The 17,624-nt window shown below is 36.0% G+C and overlaps 1 protein-coding gene across 1 annotated transcript in view; it reads left to right on the top strand.

Moving 5' to 3' along the window:
• Positions 1-16,970, top strand: part of LOC137616095 (angiotensin-converting enzyme-like) — a 47,212-nt gene extending 30,242 nt beyond the window's left edge. Inside the window, exons 10-14 of the mRNA XM_068345769.1 lie at positions 9,728-9,809; positions 10,230-10,333; positions 11,215-11,354; positions 15,932-16,054; positions 16,753-16,970. Coding sequence (XP_068201870.1) covers positions 9,728-9,809; positions 10,230-10,333; positions 11,215-11,354; positions 15,932-16,054; positions 16,753-16,915 — 612 coding nt within the window. The 3' untranslated portion in view covers positions 16,916-16,970. The remainder of the gene's footprint in view (positions 1-9,727; positions 9,810-10,229; positions 10,334-11,214; positions 11,355-15,931; positions 16,055-16,752) is intronic.
• The last annotated feature ends 654 nt before the right edge of the window (positions 16,971-17,624 follow it).

The raw sequence follows: 17,624 nt of genomic DNA on the forward strand, positions 1-17,624 counted from the left end.
CTCTCATCTTCTGCTCCTCAGACTTCTTTTAAAATGGATGAGTAATCATAAATCTTTACAAGAAAATGCGTTCCCATACAAAGAGGAAATATAACAATCTGTTCTTAAATACTAAAAAAAAAAAAAAAATCTGAAGAATCTTGCCTACAATTTTTTTTTTTAATAACTTTAGAATAACAACTCTTCGACAATCCCTTATGAATCTCTAGCTTTATATTCTACACAAAAGATCAAACTCTTTGCATGCCATGTCTTAAGTTTATTATTTCATCACTGATTCCAGAGATCTTAATTCTACAACAATGTAAAAACTTGATAACCTTTATAAGGTTGTGCTTACTTCAAGAGGCATCTGGCCTAGGTCATTTCTATTTCGGTTCAACAAAAATTATATGACTGATCTAGATACTGTTTTTTTTTTCTTTTTTTTTTTTTTTGATAATTTTCAACATAATAATAAGACTTATTCTAATTTCCAATCTTCTACTAACTGATACTATCTAGGACATTAACATTTATATCTATTATCGGTATTAGGGTCTACTTTCTATTTCTGCATTCACAGCAATTTTTTTTTTTTTTATAATTTTCTACATAATAATAAGACTTATTCTAATTTCCAATCTTCTATTAACTGATACTATCTAGAACATTAACATTTATATCTATTATTGGTATTAGGGTCTACTTTCTATTTCCGCATTCAAAGCAATTTTTTTTTTTTTTATATTTTTCAACATAATAATAAGACTTATTCTAATTTCCAATCTTCTACTAACTGATACTATCTAGAACATTAACATTTATATCTATTATCGGTATTTGGGTCTACTTTCTATTTCCGCATTCACAGCAATGCAGCATCTGAAATTCAAACGGTAACACAATTAACAGAAAGCGGACTGCTATCCGTAAGCAGCTATAACACTTCCCCCTAATCTCTGCACTTTTTGTTCCATGCAGTTTGATATCTTGTTTACGATTTTCCTTCTGGTAAGTGGTCATCAGTCGCCTTCAACCACTGTACATATATTCTATATTTAATAAACTGTATTTTTTTTCATTCCATTTTTAGCCATCCTCCTCCAATATTCTTGCATGAAATTGTTTTGCTAGAGTGTTAATAGGGATTCTCTACGGTTCGCCAATGCAGAGCCTCTGAATTCTATAAACATTTTGTATCTTAGCAGTCTTGAAATGAAACAGAATCGAAAAAGGACTTAAAGTGGGAGATAAATGTCGGTATTTGGGAATGGAGGGCAGTTTTACAGCAGTTTACTTCCAGGTCTTTCAGGTTTAAAGGTCGCGCTTTCATGGCAGAGGCAAGGGACAGGATAATGCCCTTAGACACTGACTATACAAACATAGGATCAATGCCGAAAACCCTCTCCATCAAGCTAGGACAAAGCAGGGTCAGGCAATAGCTACATATAACTCAGCAGACAGACCTATAGGCTTCCTGAAACCCCCACCCCTAGCTCACAAGGATGGCGAGGTCACAGACACTACAAGAAACTATAGAGTTTAAGCGGGTCTCGTACTCCCATCAAGTAGAATGCCAGGCAGGGGCGTTTCTAATGAGCTACTATAATCCTAAAAGAATCATCTTAGAACCTACGGCAGCATATAGAGGGTGATAATACTATATAAATGTCGGATGAGTATTACATCGTCGTGGCCTACCTGTTTTTGACCAGATGCAAGTGTTATGAGGAAGATAGATAATCGCGTCTGTTTTTCTTTTTAGCATTTTCTCTTTCTCTCTCCATCCTAGTTGCAAACTGCTGCAGTCAGCTAACAATTAGGTACATAATTCGCTATTTAGATGAACAAGGGCATACGCCATTCCCCCTTGTCAAGTCTGAGACTCGAACGGGGTCCCTCAATTTGCCAACTAAGTGGGTTACCGACAACACCGGGATAACAGTGGCAGTTTGTCTGGCGTAAAACAAAGCTGTTCTATAGATTGCAAAGAGAAAAACATGCCTGTACCTTATACGTCGATTGATTGATTTGAAGTTCTCTGACATCCTGACATCGAAGGTAATTGACGCCGAGATATATGTCGAAGGACAGAAAACCTCCATGACGATGAAGGGTAAAGAAGGAATTAAGAAAGTCCCTAGGCAGACTCACGGGTCAAAAGGCAAAAGAATATAATTTGTGGGGCATCGAATACGATCATGATTTGGTCGAAAATGGTACAAAATTGTCACGTACAAGGGTCTGGTGCCAATCTTTGATCGGTCACAATGAAGTTTGAGAAACAGTGGAGTGAGTAACAGGGAGAACCCACAACCTAAATGGCAAAATATGCCTCTACATTTTTGAGTGTTCGAGTTCTGTTCCAGATTATCCCCCTTAATCTTTATTTACTAGTGTTCTAAATTGGGTTTATCTGTCAAAGTTTGTGATATTGTTACTAAATTAAGATATAAATTGTCGAAAGTCTGAAGTGAAACCCAATAAGAGGGTTGCCTAAGATGTAATTTGTTATGTCTCAATTTGGCACTTTAATTATGTGATTCTTTTTGCCTGGCAGGAACTTGCGTATAGAAGGAAGGAACTTAAATAACTATATGAGGTTACACTCTCTATTAATCATAAAATGCACAGGATGGATGCATTACTGACCTGTGTTTGCCCAAATTACCCTTTAAATAGCACCTTGAAGAAGGGAACATATTCCATAAATTCTGTCTCTATAGAAACATACATAAAAAACAATAAAACATACAGTTCAGGAGGAGAGAGCCCAGATATTTTTAAAAGTAGTAGGGATACCCGTCTGGATTTCTTTTATATCAACCCTTCATATCTTTAATTGCCATTACAGAAAAATTGCTGATTAGTGCATCCGGAAGCCAGACAAAATGTTAAGTGTGTTGAACTATAAATCATTCATTATAATGCTTTCAGAATAGCCTTGCTTTGTCCCCAGGATTGGTTAACAGCATACAATCCTTGGGTAACAAAGGAAGAAATATCAGGTGTTTAAGATTTAAAAATAAATATTCTACTCGATCTACCGAAATGGAGGATATTCGTTCCTCTTTGTATAATTTTCAAAATTTTATCATGATTTCCCCCCCCCCCAACCAAAAAAAGTCGCCATGATTTTCAGGACATGAAGTTCTGTTGGGAATAATAAAAATTAATCAAAATATGTAAGAGTCCGATTCAATATTTTGTTGTGGAAGGAGGCTGTCATTAATTTGACACAAGATTGCATTACGATTAATTTTTCAAATTCAAGCATACCGATCACATTAACATGCTAAGAAATATCGACAACTTTCTAAGTTTCAATAAACATTTTCCGTACGAAGATGTCTATCTCATGTAGTCTATCTAGATTTTTTTTTTCACGTGTGGACGAAACGATTTATCATTTCCAAGTTGAAATGAAATTTTTAATAAGTGAAGAGGGGTATGCTTATCACGACAATCTAAGGTACAAACAAATTCACCAACGCTGGCTCTGATTTGGTCTGGAATATTCAGTACCGCTAAATCTAGCAAACGGCTAGAAGTATGACAAGACCCCTTTATCACCAGGAAAACGCCAGATGTGACCTGGCAGACTGAGCAGTGATATAAAACGCTAGCCATTTTGCGTTCTTAGCACCGACGTTAGAAGAGATAACAGATGCCTTGACGCCTGAGGCTTCTTCAAAACTTGGCGTCGAGGGGTTCCACGATTTTCTTTTATTATGAACCATTGGCGCCTAAGGGGTCTTCCAAAATATATTAGGAAGCAGTTATGTACAATACAGGAACAGTAAAGATAAGCTCAGCAATTATAGTATTTATTTCCAGAAACAAGAGTTTTAGATAATAACAATCGGGTCATAATTGGGATAAAGATATTGAACAGAGATAGAATCTTTCTTAATATTTGGGTTATCTTCATGAAACCTATGCCAAATAAAAATATTCAAGAATATGTCAGTAAAGGAAAAATGACAGTACATGAAACAATAGAAATGTGCATAATCAAAATATAATTTACTGAACAATGGTAGAATTCAAGTCATAAAGAGGTAAAGGAAAAACCTTTAGGTCATCGAATTTCCATGGTGAAATACTAAATTATATATGAGTATTAGTGTTATTGCTACACAAATAGACGAGATTACACTAAGGTAAAACTAAATTACTAATCCATACATACCGATCATATCTACCGGCTATTAAAGTCCATAGCTTTCTATACACAAACCATTTTCAGTACGGATATGCCCATCTGAATTTGCCTATATGTCTTAATTTATTTCAACTATTTTCCGATAGAGTAAGGTTAAAGAAATAGGATAGGACACCTTAAAATTCTCGTTTTCTTTATTACAATCACATTCTCTGTTACAAAATCACCGAGTACTAAATCAGTTGCTCGTTATTCATGGATTTTAATGAAAAATTTACTGACTGACGATTTAATACATTTATTATTATTCATTACCTTTTATTTAACTCATCTAATTCTATATATAATTCAAAAATAAATTACCAAACTAGTGATTGGAGTAATGGTGCAAAATAAAGTTTCACCTTAAACGCAGAGAGAAGAAATGGAACGCAAAATTACTCTGGATATAATATATGGAGTATCTATTTCACAATACTTTGAATAAGCAAATAAGACACAAGATGAAATCAAAACACCTCCCCTATCGAAAAAAAAATATACTAGCATAGATCAGTATCCGAACTAAAAGTCATCTCAAATTCTATCAACATTTCCTTTGTCCAAATCTTACCTCGTCACAAAACTTTGCTATACAATCTATTCGTATTGTTTTAGGAAGTCTCGTGTACATGAAACAAACTGACAAACGACTACTTTCATACAGAAGAATAGACATTTACATGATTTATAATAAAAATAGGCAGTAGCTTGGCCAGGTCACCAGTCACCCCTTGAGATACTACCGCTAGAGTGACATGGGGTAATTTTACTGGCTACACAGTACTATATTGGACCCTTCTTTCTTTCTACAGTTTACTTTCCCATTGCCTACACATACACCAAATAGTCTGGCCTATTCTTTACAGATTCTCCTGTCCTCATACACTTGACAACACAGATTACCAAACCATTCTTCTTCACCCAAGGGGTTAACCACTGACTGTAATTGTTCAGTGGCTACTTTCCTCTTGGAAGGGGAAAATAGAATCTTTAGTTATGATAAGCAGGTCTTCTAGGAGAACACTCCAAAATCAAACCAGTGATTGCTAGTCTTGGGTAGTGCCATAGCCTCTGCACCATGGTCTTCCACTGTCTTGGCACACTATTCTATCTAATTTCTCTTCCTCTTGTTTTGTTAAAGTCTTTATAGTTTATATAGGAAATATTTATTTTAATGTTGTTACTGTTCTTGAAATATTTTATATTTCCTTGTTTTCTTTCCTAACTGGGTTATTTTCCCTGTTGGGGCCCCTGGGTTTATAGCATCCTACTTTTCCAACTAAGGTTGTCGTTTAGCAAGTAATATAATAATAATAATAATAATAATAATAATAATAATAATAATAATAATAATAATAATAATAATAATAATAATAATAATAATAATTTTTGTTGTTATTATTTCACATGTGAACATATCAGATTTACAGAATAATGAAGTAAAATTGAAAACAGATGATAGGCCTGGTGTAGAATATATCAGCAAGCTGGTAATCAATAGTCAAAGATTAACATGGGTTGACTTTTAAACAAAGCACTGGACAGTTAATAAAGGTGAGAGGGACTTAAGCGGAATGTGAAACTGGTCCACGCGGACAAGAAACATTTCAGGATCCTTCTGTGTATCCTTGATGTAGACCTACATTACTTAACCTTGAAATGAGATATGAATTTCTCATTCTTTTCATAAAGGCTTCGGGCGACGTCATCGTAGGATATAACAATAAACAAAACGCTGTTAATGAGGATGAAATACATCTAATAATCTAAATAAAACTAAATAAAAAAAAATAAGCTGGATACTGATTATACTGAATATTAGAAGATAAGTAGATTCATCAGCTATTCTACTATAGTTCATTGTTTACCAGTGGGGGGAAGATCGTGCCTCGCAAAGAAAGTGAATGAGATCTTAATAGAGCCTGTCGAATAATCACTGGCATATTAAAGCCAACGCCTCTATCATCTTTTTAAAGTCTGACCTGTATTGCACCGCCTCAAATTCGACGAGATGCTATTACCAATAATGAAAGAGTCAAAGAGATAAATGATCCAAGACATCGACTTCATGGACATCAGACAACAACACTGTGACTAAAATCAAGAAAATGCTCCATGGCCATGGAGGGTAATACACATCTAAACTATGCTGCTTACAGATTGATGAGCAAGGGGGGGGGGGGGGGGGAGTGACTGCAATTCAACCAATGAAGCACTACCAGACCATAGCAAAACTCTACCTTGAGGAGCGTCCTTAAACAGAAAGGAGTGGATCAGCATGAACAGAGGTCGAGAAAACAGGAGATAGAATTTAGAAGTGGGGATAAATCACCAATGCTGATTGCCCCTATGGTGAATTGATCCAGACTATGGACCACATCCTCCCCTGCTGCCACTGGGACCTGCATTTTCTGATGTAGATCTACAGGAAGTAAATGGCAGAAACATCCACTGGATACGCAAGTGGTGTGATAAGATATGGATGAATGAATCCGAGTTAAATTTCATACAAACCAGATAAGCAATTACTTGCACTGCATTTTAATAATATCCTCTTAGGAATAAAATCAGCGATGGAAATAGTTGAGAAAACTAACGACATTTTCCGCCAAGGCATATTGGAAAACCAAAGAGTGAAGAGAAGGACACAGTTTGTATGACAACAGAGACACACTAATTAAAACGCAACAAAATAAAGCACATCTAGTACATTGAAAAGAATTCTAAAAGACATAAGAATTCCTGTAGTAATTTGTCTTTGAGAGAACCATGACAAAATTATACGGGTTAATTCCTCAACTTTATGTTACTCAGGATACAGTATTTCGATTTGTTTCCAACCAAATTAACTCGCACATTTTTTTTTTATTTTTTTTTTTTTTTTTGCCAAGCAACTGGGCACAGGGAACGGATGAACTGCAGAAAATTTAATTTTCAGGTTAGGAAGAAAATATATTATAGGGGATGTAATGTATGGCAGGCTACACTTCCCATGCGTGGGTTTTTTAGTTGAAGAGGTGTAATGAGTGGGTCCTACCCTTAAGTTTACTCCCAAAAGAATACCTAAAGTTCAAAGGTCATTCATGAGTGGCAGAAGCAGGTATAGATCATTGCACTATCGTACAATATCCATGAGGCAGGACATATGCAAATACGGTCAGCCCCAAAGCCTTTTCCACAGAAGTTACGATCAGGGAGGAATAGGCAATACTTGCTGATGAATCATTAGGTAAATATGTACGCATTTCAAACCCCTAATCTCTGCCTAACAAAGAAAGGAAGACCTGTCCAATAATGATAACTCGTAAGCCAGGAGTGGGACTCGAACCTGGAGACAAATATCTGGTGAGACATGAGCATGGCTCGAACTTGAAGACTAATACCTGGTGAGACATGAGCATGGCTCGAACTTGAAGACTAATACCTGGTGAGACATGAGCATGGCTCGAACTTGAAGACAAATACCTGGTGAGACATGAGCATGGCTCGAACTTGAAGACTAATACCTGGTGAGACATGAGCATGGCTCGAACTTGAAGACAAATGACTGGTGAAGTATGAGCGAGGCTCGAACTTGAAGACGAATAACTGGTGAGCCATGAGCAGGGCTCAAACTTGAAAATGAATAACTGGTGAGCCATGAGTTGGGTTCGAACTTGAAGACAAATAACTTGTGAGACATGAGCATATGTCGAACTTGAAGGCAAATTACTGGTGATACATGAGCCAAGCTCAAACTTGAAGGCGAATAACTGGTGAGACACGAGTGGAGCTCAAACTTGAAGGCAAATAACAGCTGATACATGAGCCGAGCTCGAACTTAAGACAAATAACTGGTGATACATGAGCCAAGCTCGAACTTGAAGACAAATAACTGGTGATACATGAGCCAAGCTTGAACTTGAAGGTAAATAACTGGTGATACATGAGCCAAGCTCGAACTTGAAGACAAATAATTGGTGATACATGAGCCGAGCTCGAACTTGAAGGCAAATAACTGGTGATACAGGAGCCCACTTCGAACTTCAAGGTGAATAACTGGGGAGATATGAGAGGAACTCAAACTTGAAGTCGAATAATTTGGGAGACATGAGTGGGGCTGGAACTTTTAGACGAATAACTGATTGGCCATGAGTGGGGCTCGAACTTGAAGACGAGTAACTGGTGAGCTATGAGTGGGGTTCGACCTTGAAAACAAATTACTAGTGGGACATGAGCAGGGCTCGAACTTGAAGATGAATTACTGGACAGATATGAGCAAGGTTCAAATTTGAAGGTTAATAACTGAGGAGACATGAGCGGGGTTCAAACTTGAAGGCGAATAACTGAGCCATGGGCAGGGCTCGAACTTGAAGGCGAATAACAAGTGAGACAAGAGGAGGGCTCGAACTTGAAGATGAGTTACTGGTAAGACATGACCGGGATTCGAACTTCAAGGTGAATAACTAGAGAGACAGGATCGGGGCTCAAACTTGAAGGTGAATAACTTGGGAGACATAAGTGGGGTACGAATTTGAAGGCAAATAACTGGGTACTGGTGAACCAAAACCAGGGCTCGAATGTGAAGATCAATAACTAGTGAGACATGAGCGGGGCTCGAATTTGAAGATAAATAACTGGTAAGACATGAGCAGGGCTCAAATTTGAAAACGAATAACTGGTAAGACATGAGCTGGGCTCAAATTTGATGACGAATAACTGGTAAGACATGAGCTGGGCTCGATTTTGAATACGAATAACTGGTAAGACATGAGCTGGGCTCAAATTTGATGACGATTAACTGGTAAGACATGAGCTGGGCTCGAATTTGAATACGAATAACTGGTAAGTCATGAGCGGGGCTCGAATTTGAAGACAAATAGCTGGTAAGACATGAGCGGGGCTTTAATTTGAAGATAAATAACTTGTAAGACATGAGCGGGGATAGAATTTGAAGGTGAATAACTCGAGAGACATGGGAGGGGCTCGAACTTGAAGACGAATAACAAGTGAGACATGAGGGCTACAACTTGAAGGTGAATAACAAGTGAGACATTAGCGGGGCTCGAAATTGCAGGTGACTCTTCCTGTGAGCGATGGAATGGAGAGACGATCGGGAAAGAGAGACACTGTGCTGTGTGACATATCAGTCGTTACTGAAACTTGCAACAGATTTTGGGGATTTAGTAAAGGTGATGATGGGTTTGATCACAACAACGTGCGAAACTTATAGAGAGGGAATGTGTACATCCTGTAGTCAGAACCTAAAAGGAAGGAGCCTAGACATCATACAAGGGGACTTTAAAGTAATAGACAACATAAAAGATTACTTTTATTCAGTATTCTGGTCTAGTCCGAGTTGCAGTCTTAACTGACAGCCATTAAAAGTTCACATGATAAAAAGGAGCTTGATTTTAAGGTTTAAGCACAATTGAAGTTTATTCCAAAAGATATTCTCCCAATTGTTTTTCTAATATACTCTCATAAATAACAGTAGCTCTTTTATAAAAAGAATGTAGAAGCTACACTACATTAATCAAATCCTGTATTGTTTACAAGGACGGTGCAAATTCCGCAGCGCATGAGACCATAGGAGACGCTGTCCAACTTGGAGCAGTAAGCAGCATTGATGATTCCAACGGTGGGTATCACAATGTTGTTGTTGCTGTTTTTGTTTTGTTGTTGTTATTAGCCCACCTTCTACCTAAGACTACATGCCAAAAGACTTCCACATAGAGAAGGACCATTACGGTAAAAAAAAAAAAAAAAAAAAAAAGCCACAATTATAAGAAATACTAAAAAATTGCAAACAGAAGGTTAAATTGGAAATAACAATTCACACTTTCAAAATCAAAGGAAGAAGCAAACTTTATAATGAAGTATATTAAAAGAGTAATGAACTAGCAAACCAGAATTTATGGATATGAAGAGGTAATTTGACTAAATTGTGTATGAACGATAAAAAAAAGTACATTTGCGACACTGTTTGTATTCAATTTGAGAATTCATAGCTTCATCCTACAAAAAATTCTTAAAGAAAACAACTATTTCTCTTTGACAGCCAGCGAGACGAGAGCCCTCCTGAAGATGGCATTGAGGAAACTACCACTTCTTGCATTTGCTCGAGTCATTGACGAATGGCGTTGGAATGTCTTCGCAGGAGAGGTGAGTATTACTCTGGTTACAGAGGGGAAGACAACAGATAAGGTATTATGTTAATAACGATGAATTGGTGAATAAATCATACCTTTTTCCAATGGATTTCCAAGATATAGAGTGGGTGAAAACTGAATTATAAGTTGTAATAAGTGTTTATGACATACCTTAGGATTCTTGTTATTGAACTCAAGCATTTATTTCTAATCAATAACTTTTATTCATAATGAATCAGTATATATATATATATATATATATATATATATATATATATATATATATACATATATATATATATACATATATATTTATTCATTTATTTATTTATTTTTAATTAATAACCTTTATTCATTATGAATATATATATATATATATATATATATATATATATATATATATATATATATATATATATATATATATATATATATATAGACAAGTTTCTCAGAGTAAAAACTGAACTTTAACATTATACATTCATACAAGAAAGGGAATAAGGAAATATAAAGAACTACAAATAAGAAATGAATAGGGAATAAAAACATTCTAAAGATCAATAATAGTGTTGAAATATCTCTGTAATATATAAACGATAGCACAAGACTTATGTTAACCCGTTCAAAAAAAAAAAAAAAAAAAAAAAAAAAAAGGTAAGTTTCAGGTTCTGAAGTTCCATGGATTTAACCACACGATTAATAATATCCCACAATCTAGTCACAGCTGGACTAAAACTTCTAGGATACAGTGTAGTGTTACCCCCTATGATGGAGAAGGAATGACTTAGAATCAACTTTATAAAAATTATAATATTCGTAATGGACATAGGCCTAAAAGCAAAGCCATGAACCCTGGTGATTTCTTTTGGAATGCAGCTTTTATATGCTAAACAGGTTGACGAATCGAACTATAACCAGGCTTGGTGGAAACTGAAGATGAAGTACCAGGGAGTGAAGCCTCCAGCGACGCGGGATGAGAAATATTTTGATCCAGGAGCGAAATTTCACATTCCAGACAACACTCCTTACATAAGGTAGACAGCGCAGTATCATTCATCGTAAATCATATGAATAATGAGAATAAGCTGGGCATGTCTATCCAGTATTATAAAACGAAATGTATAAATCCTTCAAGAAATACGACGAATTTGGATATTATGGAATAGGTAGGTAGTAATAGGTAGGCTGTGGTAGGTCAAGGCACCAGCCACCATGTTGAGATACTACCGCTGGAGAGTTATTGGGTCCTTTGTCTGGCCAGATAAAAAGAGTACTACATTGGATCTCTCTCTTGTTGCGGCTCATTTTTTCTTTACCAACACACACCGAATAATCTGGCCTATTCTTTACACATTCTCCTCTTTCTTCATACACCTGACAACGCTAGGATAGTCGAAGAATTCTTCTTCATTCAAGAGATTAACTACTGTATAATCTGGCCTATTCTTTACACATTCTCCTCTTTCTTCATACACCTGACAACGCTAAGATAGCCGAAGAATTCTTCTTCATTCAAGGGATTAACTACTGTATAATCTGGCCTATTCTTTACACATTCTCATCTTTCTTCATACACCTGACAACGCTAAGATAGCCGAAGAATTCTTCTTCATTCAAGGGATTAACTACTGTATAATCTGGCCTATTCTTTACACATTCTCCTCTTTCTTCATACACCTGACAACGCTAAGATAGCCGAAGAATTCTTCTTCATTCAAGGGATTAACTACTGTATAATCTGGCCTATTCTTTACACATTCTCCTCTTTCTTCATACACCTGACAACGCTAAGATAGCCGAAGAATTCTTCTTCATTCAAGGGATTAACTACTGTATAATCTGGCCTATTCTTTACACATTCTCCTCTTTCTTCATACACCTGACAACGCTAGGATAGTCGAAGAATTCTTCTTCATTCAAGAGATTAACTACTGTATAATCTGGCCTATTCTTTACACATTCTCATCTTTCTTCATACACCTGACAACGCTAGGATAGTCGAAGAATTCTTCTTCATTCAAGGGATTAACTACTGTATAATCTGGCCTATTCTTTACACATTCTCATCTTTCTTCATACACCTGACAACGCTAGGATAGTCGAAGAATTCTTCTTCATTCAAGGGATTAACTACTGTATAATCTGGCCTATTCTTTACACATTCTCATCTTTCTTCATACACCTGACAACGCTAAGATAGCCGAAGAATTCTTCTTCATTCAAGGGATTAACTACTGTATAATCTGGCCTATTCTTTACACATTCTCATCTTTCTTCATACACCTGACAACGCTAAGATAGCCGAAGAATTCTTCTTCATTCAAGGGATTAACTACTGTATAATCTGGCCTATTCTTTACACATTCTCATCTTTCTTCATACACCTGACAACGCTAAGATAGCCGAAGAATTCTTCTTCATTCAAGGGATTAACTACTGTATAATCTGGCCTATTCTTTATACATTCTCATCTTTCTTCATACACCTGACAACGCTAAGATAGCCGAAGAATTCTTCTTCATTCAAGGGATTAACTACTGTATAATCTGGCCTATTCTTTACACATTCTCATCTTTCTTCATACACCTGACAACGCTAAGATAGCCGAAGAATTCTTCTTCATTCAAGGGATTAACTACTGTATAATCTGGCCTATTCTTTACACATTCTCATCTTTCTTCATACACCTGACAACGCTAAGATAGCCGAAGAATTCTTCTTCATTCAAGGGATTAACTACTGTATAATCTGGCCTATTCTTTACACATTCTCATCTTTCTTCATACACCTGACAACGCTAAGATAGTCGAAGAATTCTTCTTCATTCAAGGGATTAACTACTGTATAATCTGGCCTATTCTTTACACATTCTCCTCTTTCTTCATACACCTGACAACGCTAAGATAGCCGAAGAATTCTTCTTCATTCAAGGGATTAACTACTGTATAATCTGGCCTATTCTTTATACATTCTCCTCTTTCTTCATACACCTGACAACGCTAAGATAGCCGAAGAATTCTTCTTCATTCAAGGGATTAACTACTGTATAATCTGGCCTATTCTTTACACATTCTCCTCTTTCTTCATACACCTGACAACGCTAAGATAGCCGAAGAATTCTTCTTCATTCAAGGGATTAACTACTGTATAATCTGGCCTATTCTTTATACATTCTCCTCTTTCTTCATACACCTGACAACGCTAAGATAGCCGAAGAATTCTTCTTCATTCAAGGGATTAACTACTGTATAATCTGGCCTATTCTTTACACATTCTCCTCTTTCTTCATACACCTGACAACGCTAAGATAGCCGAAGAATTCTTCTTCATTCAAGGGATTAACTACTGTATAATCTGGCCTATTCTTTACACATTCTCCTCTTTCTTCATACACCTGACAACGCTAGGATAGTCGAAGAATTCTTCTTCATTCAAGAGATTAACTACTGTATAATCTGGCCTATTCTTTACACATTCTCCTCTTTCTTCATACACCTGACAACGCTAGGATAGTCGAAGAATTCTTCTTCATTCAAGAGATTAACTACTGTATAATCTGGCCTATTCTTTACACATTCTCCTCTTTCTTCATACACCTGACAACGCTAAGATAGCCGAAGAATTCTTCTTCATTCAAGGGATTAACTACTGTATAATCTGGCCTATTCTTTACACATTCTCCTCTTTCTTCATACACCTGACAACGCTAAGATAGCCGAAGAATTCTTCTTCATTCAAGGGATTAACTACTGTATAATCTGGCCTATTCTTTACACATTCTCCTCTTTCTTCATACACCTGACAACGCTAAGATAGCCGAAGAATTCTTCTTCATTCAAGGGATTAACTACTGTATAATCTGGCCTATTCTTTACACATTCTCCTCTTTCTTCATACACCTGACAACGCTAAGATAGCCGAAGAATTCTTCTTCATTCAAGGGATTAACTACTGTATAATCTGGCCTATTCTTTACACATTCTCCTCTTTCTTCATACACCTGACAACGCTAAGATAGCCGAAGAATTCTTCTTCATTCAAGGGATTAACTACTGTATAATCTGGCCTATTCTTTACACATTCTCCTCTTTCTTCATACACCTGACAACGCTAAGATAGCCGAAGAATTCTTCTTCATTCAAGGGATTAACTACTGTATAATCTGGCCTATTCTTTACACATTCTCCTCTTTCTTCATACACCTGACAACGCTAAGATAGCCGAAGAATTCTTCTTCATTCAAGGGATTAACTACTGTATAATCTGGCCTATTCTTTACACATTCTCCTCTTTCTTCATACACCTGACAACGCTAAGATAGCCGAAGAATTCTTCTTCATTCAAGGGATTAACTACTGTATAATCTGGCCTATTCTTTACACATTCTCCTCTTTCTTCATACACCTGACAACGCTAAGATAGCCGAAGAATTCTTCTTCATTCAAGGGATTAACTACTGTATAATCTGGCCTATTCTTTACACATTCTCCTCTTTCTTCATACACCTGACAACGCTAAGATAGCCGAAGAATTCTTCTTCATTCAAGGGATTAACTACTGTATAATCTGGCCTATTCTTTACACATTCTCCTCTTTCTTCATACACCTGACAACGCTAAGATAGCCGAAGAATTCTTTTTCATTCAAGGGATTAACTACTGTATAATCTGGCCTATTCTTTATACATTCTCCTCTTTCTTCATACACCTGACAACGCTAGGATAGTCGAAGAATTCTTCTTCATTCAAGGGATTAACTACTGTATAATCTGGCCTATTCTTTACATATTCTCCTCTTTCTTCATACACCTGACAACACTAGGATAGCCGAAGAATTCTTCTTCATTCAAGGGATTAACTACTGTATAATCTGGTCTATTCTTTACACATTCTCCTCTTTCTTCATACACCTGACAACGCTAAGATAGCCGAAGAATTCTTCTTCATTCAAGGGATTAACTACTGTATAATCTGGCCTATTCTTTACACATTCTCCTCTTTCTTCATACACCTGACAACGCTAAGATAGCCGAAGAATTCTTCTTCATTCAAGGGATTAACTACTGCACAGTAATTGTTCAGTGGTTTCTTTTTACTTGGTAGGGGTAGAAGAGATTCTTTAGCTATGGTAAGCAGCGCTTATAGGAGAAGGACACTCTAAAATCAAACCATTGTTTTCTACTCATGGGTAGTGCCATAGCCTCTGAACCATGGTCTTCCACTGTCTTGAGTTAAAGTTCTCTTGCTAGATGATACACTACTCTCTCTGTTTCCTTATTTCCTTTCCTCACTAGGTTATTTTTCCTGTTGGAGACCTTAAGCTTATAGCATTCTGCTTTTCAATCAAGGACTGTAGCTTAGATAATAATAATAATAATAATAATAATAATAATAATAATAATAATAATAATAATGAGTCAATGTTTAGTGGTAATGTATCCTACGTTATCGAAAGTTGACGAAAACCAAATATTATTCCTTAGACAATGAAGTAAAATGCTGACCATATATACTTGATTTTACATTTGTAATGAAAGTTTAGAATTGAAATGTAACCCAAGGAAGAGTTTATTATGAGTTCAGCATAAATTGTGACCTTCTATTTCTTCCAGGTACTTCATAGCAGTTGTGGCTCAATTCCAAGCTCATAAGAATCTATGTAAAATATCGGAAATAGAAACTCCTTTGCACAAATGCACCATTGCTCGATCAAAGGAAGCTGGAAGACGGCTATGGTGAGTCTTACTTGAGAGAGAGAGAGAGAGAGAGAGAGAGAGAGAGAGAGAGAGAGAGAGAGAGAGAGAGAGAGAGAGAGAGAGAAATTATAAACTAATATAATTAAATCAATGTTAATTGAAATTCTAGAATATATTCTAGTTTTAATAAAATTTCGAAATATTACTGAATTACAAATTATGTTTCTGTAGAAAATGCAATGAGATTGGTTTAATATTACTACTGTGTCAGGAAATTTTACGTTCATTAACATGCAAATGACAGCAACAAGGCCCTAGCCAATGTTCTTGTTTTCTTCTGTCATAAGATTATTTAATTTCTTTTTATCTAAAGGCACAGTACATTGGCGCCATAGAATTTCCCATGATATATATTTTGTTTGTTTTGGTAACGAAAACGAAGAGCATGCTTTTTGTGAAAGCGTTTAAAGGGTAGACAATATTACATCAAAACTTTATAAATAAATTGAACTATATATTTTCTTATTGTACGAAACAGGCGTCTCTTACCATGCAGTTAATCAACTATATTTCATCTAAGCCATTTCAATAAACAAAAGTAATTTTAGTGCATGAATTCTAATATAGGATCAATCAATCACCCTGTACAGAACCAGACTCTATTAATGTACTCGTATATAAAAATTTTCACAGAAAAGAAAAAAAACTCATATATATTGCTGTGTTGTTACCTTCAGGTCTGTTATGTCGAAGGGATCTTCCATAAAGTGGACTGAATTCCTGGAAGACCTGGCAGGGACACGTCGACTTAATGCCCAACCCCTACTGGAGTATTTTGCACCTCTGGAACGGTGGCTGTCTCAAGAAGTGGAAGAACACAATATCACCAAGGGATGGTGAGAGAGAGAGAGAGAGAGAGAGAGAGAGAGAGAGAGAGAGAGAGAGAGAGAGAGAGAGAGAGTCATCATGAAATTTGAGACGTAATGTAACTAAAATTTCAGACGTATCTCAATATCTTTATTCATAAAAGAGAGAAATTCTTTGAATTTAGTAATAATGATGAAGTTGGAATTCGCTTTCATCAGTAGTGAATTATGCCTATTTACTAACACACATTAGCAAAACAATTCCGTTTCTTTATAACATCACGAATGTGATATGTCTGTCTGTGTCACCACTTCAGATTCAGAAATCTTGGTGTATTTCTGTTTTTCGATCTTTAATGCATAACTTTATGAACGTTAGTTTCCATGATTAAGCTTGTCGATAAAATTTCAAGTGACACTTGCATATTTAGATACAAATAAAAAATATTATTAGTCCTAATGTATATCTTAAGTAAACAACAAAACCAGTATTTGTGTTTGGATTCGCCTGAATACTGAAATGCAGTGAAGGAAAATACATATAAATAGAATACAAAGAAGAAAATATACCTGCAAAATGATGAACGAAAATTAAAAAAGTAAGGGAGGTTTACCCCATAAAAGTACTTACAGCAATTATCCCTTCCTTCACGGATAGGTCCCATATTGTTACCTATCTTTTTCTCGTATTTGTTTTCCTTCAGCCATGACAAAGCAAGCTTGTTCTACTGAACGTTGCTTTT

This window comes from Palaemon carinicauda, chromosome 22 (assembly GCF_036898095.1).
Source record: "Palaemon carinicauda isolate YSFRI2023 chromosome 22, ASM3689809v2, whole genome shotgun sequence".
NCBI classification, from domain to species: Eukaryota; Metazoa; Arthropoda; class Malacostraca; order Decapoda; family Palaemonidae; genus Palaemon; species Palaemon carinicauda.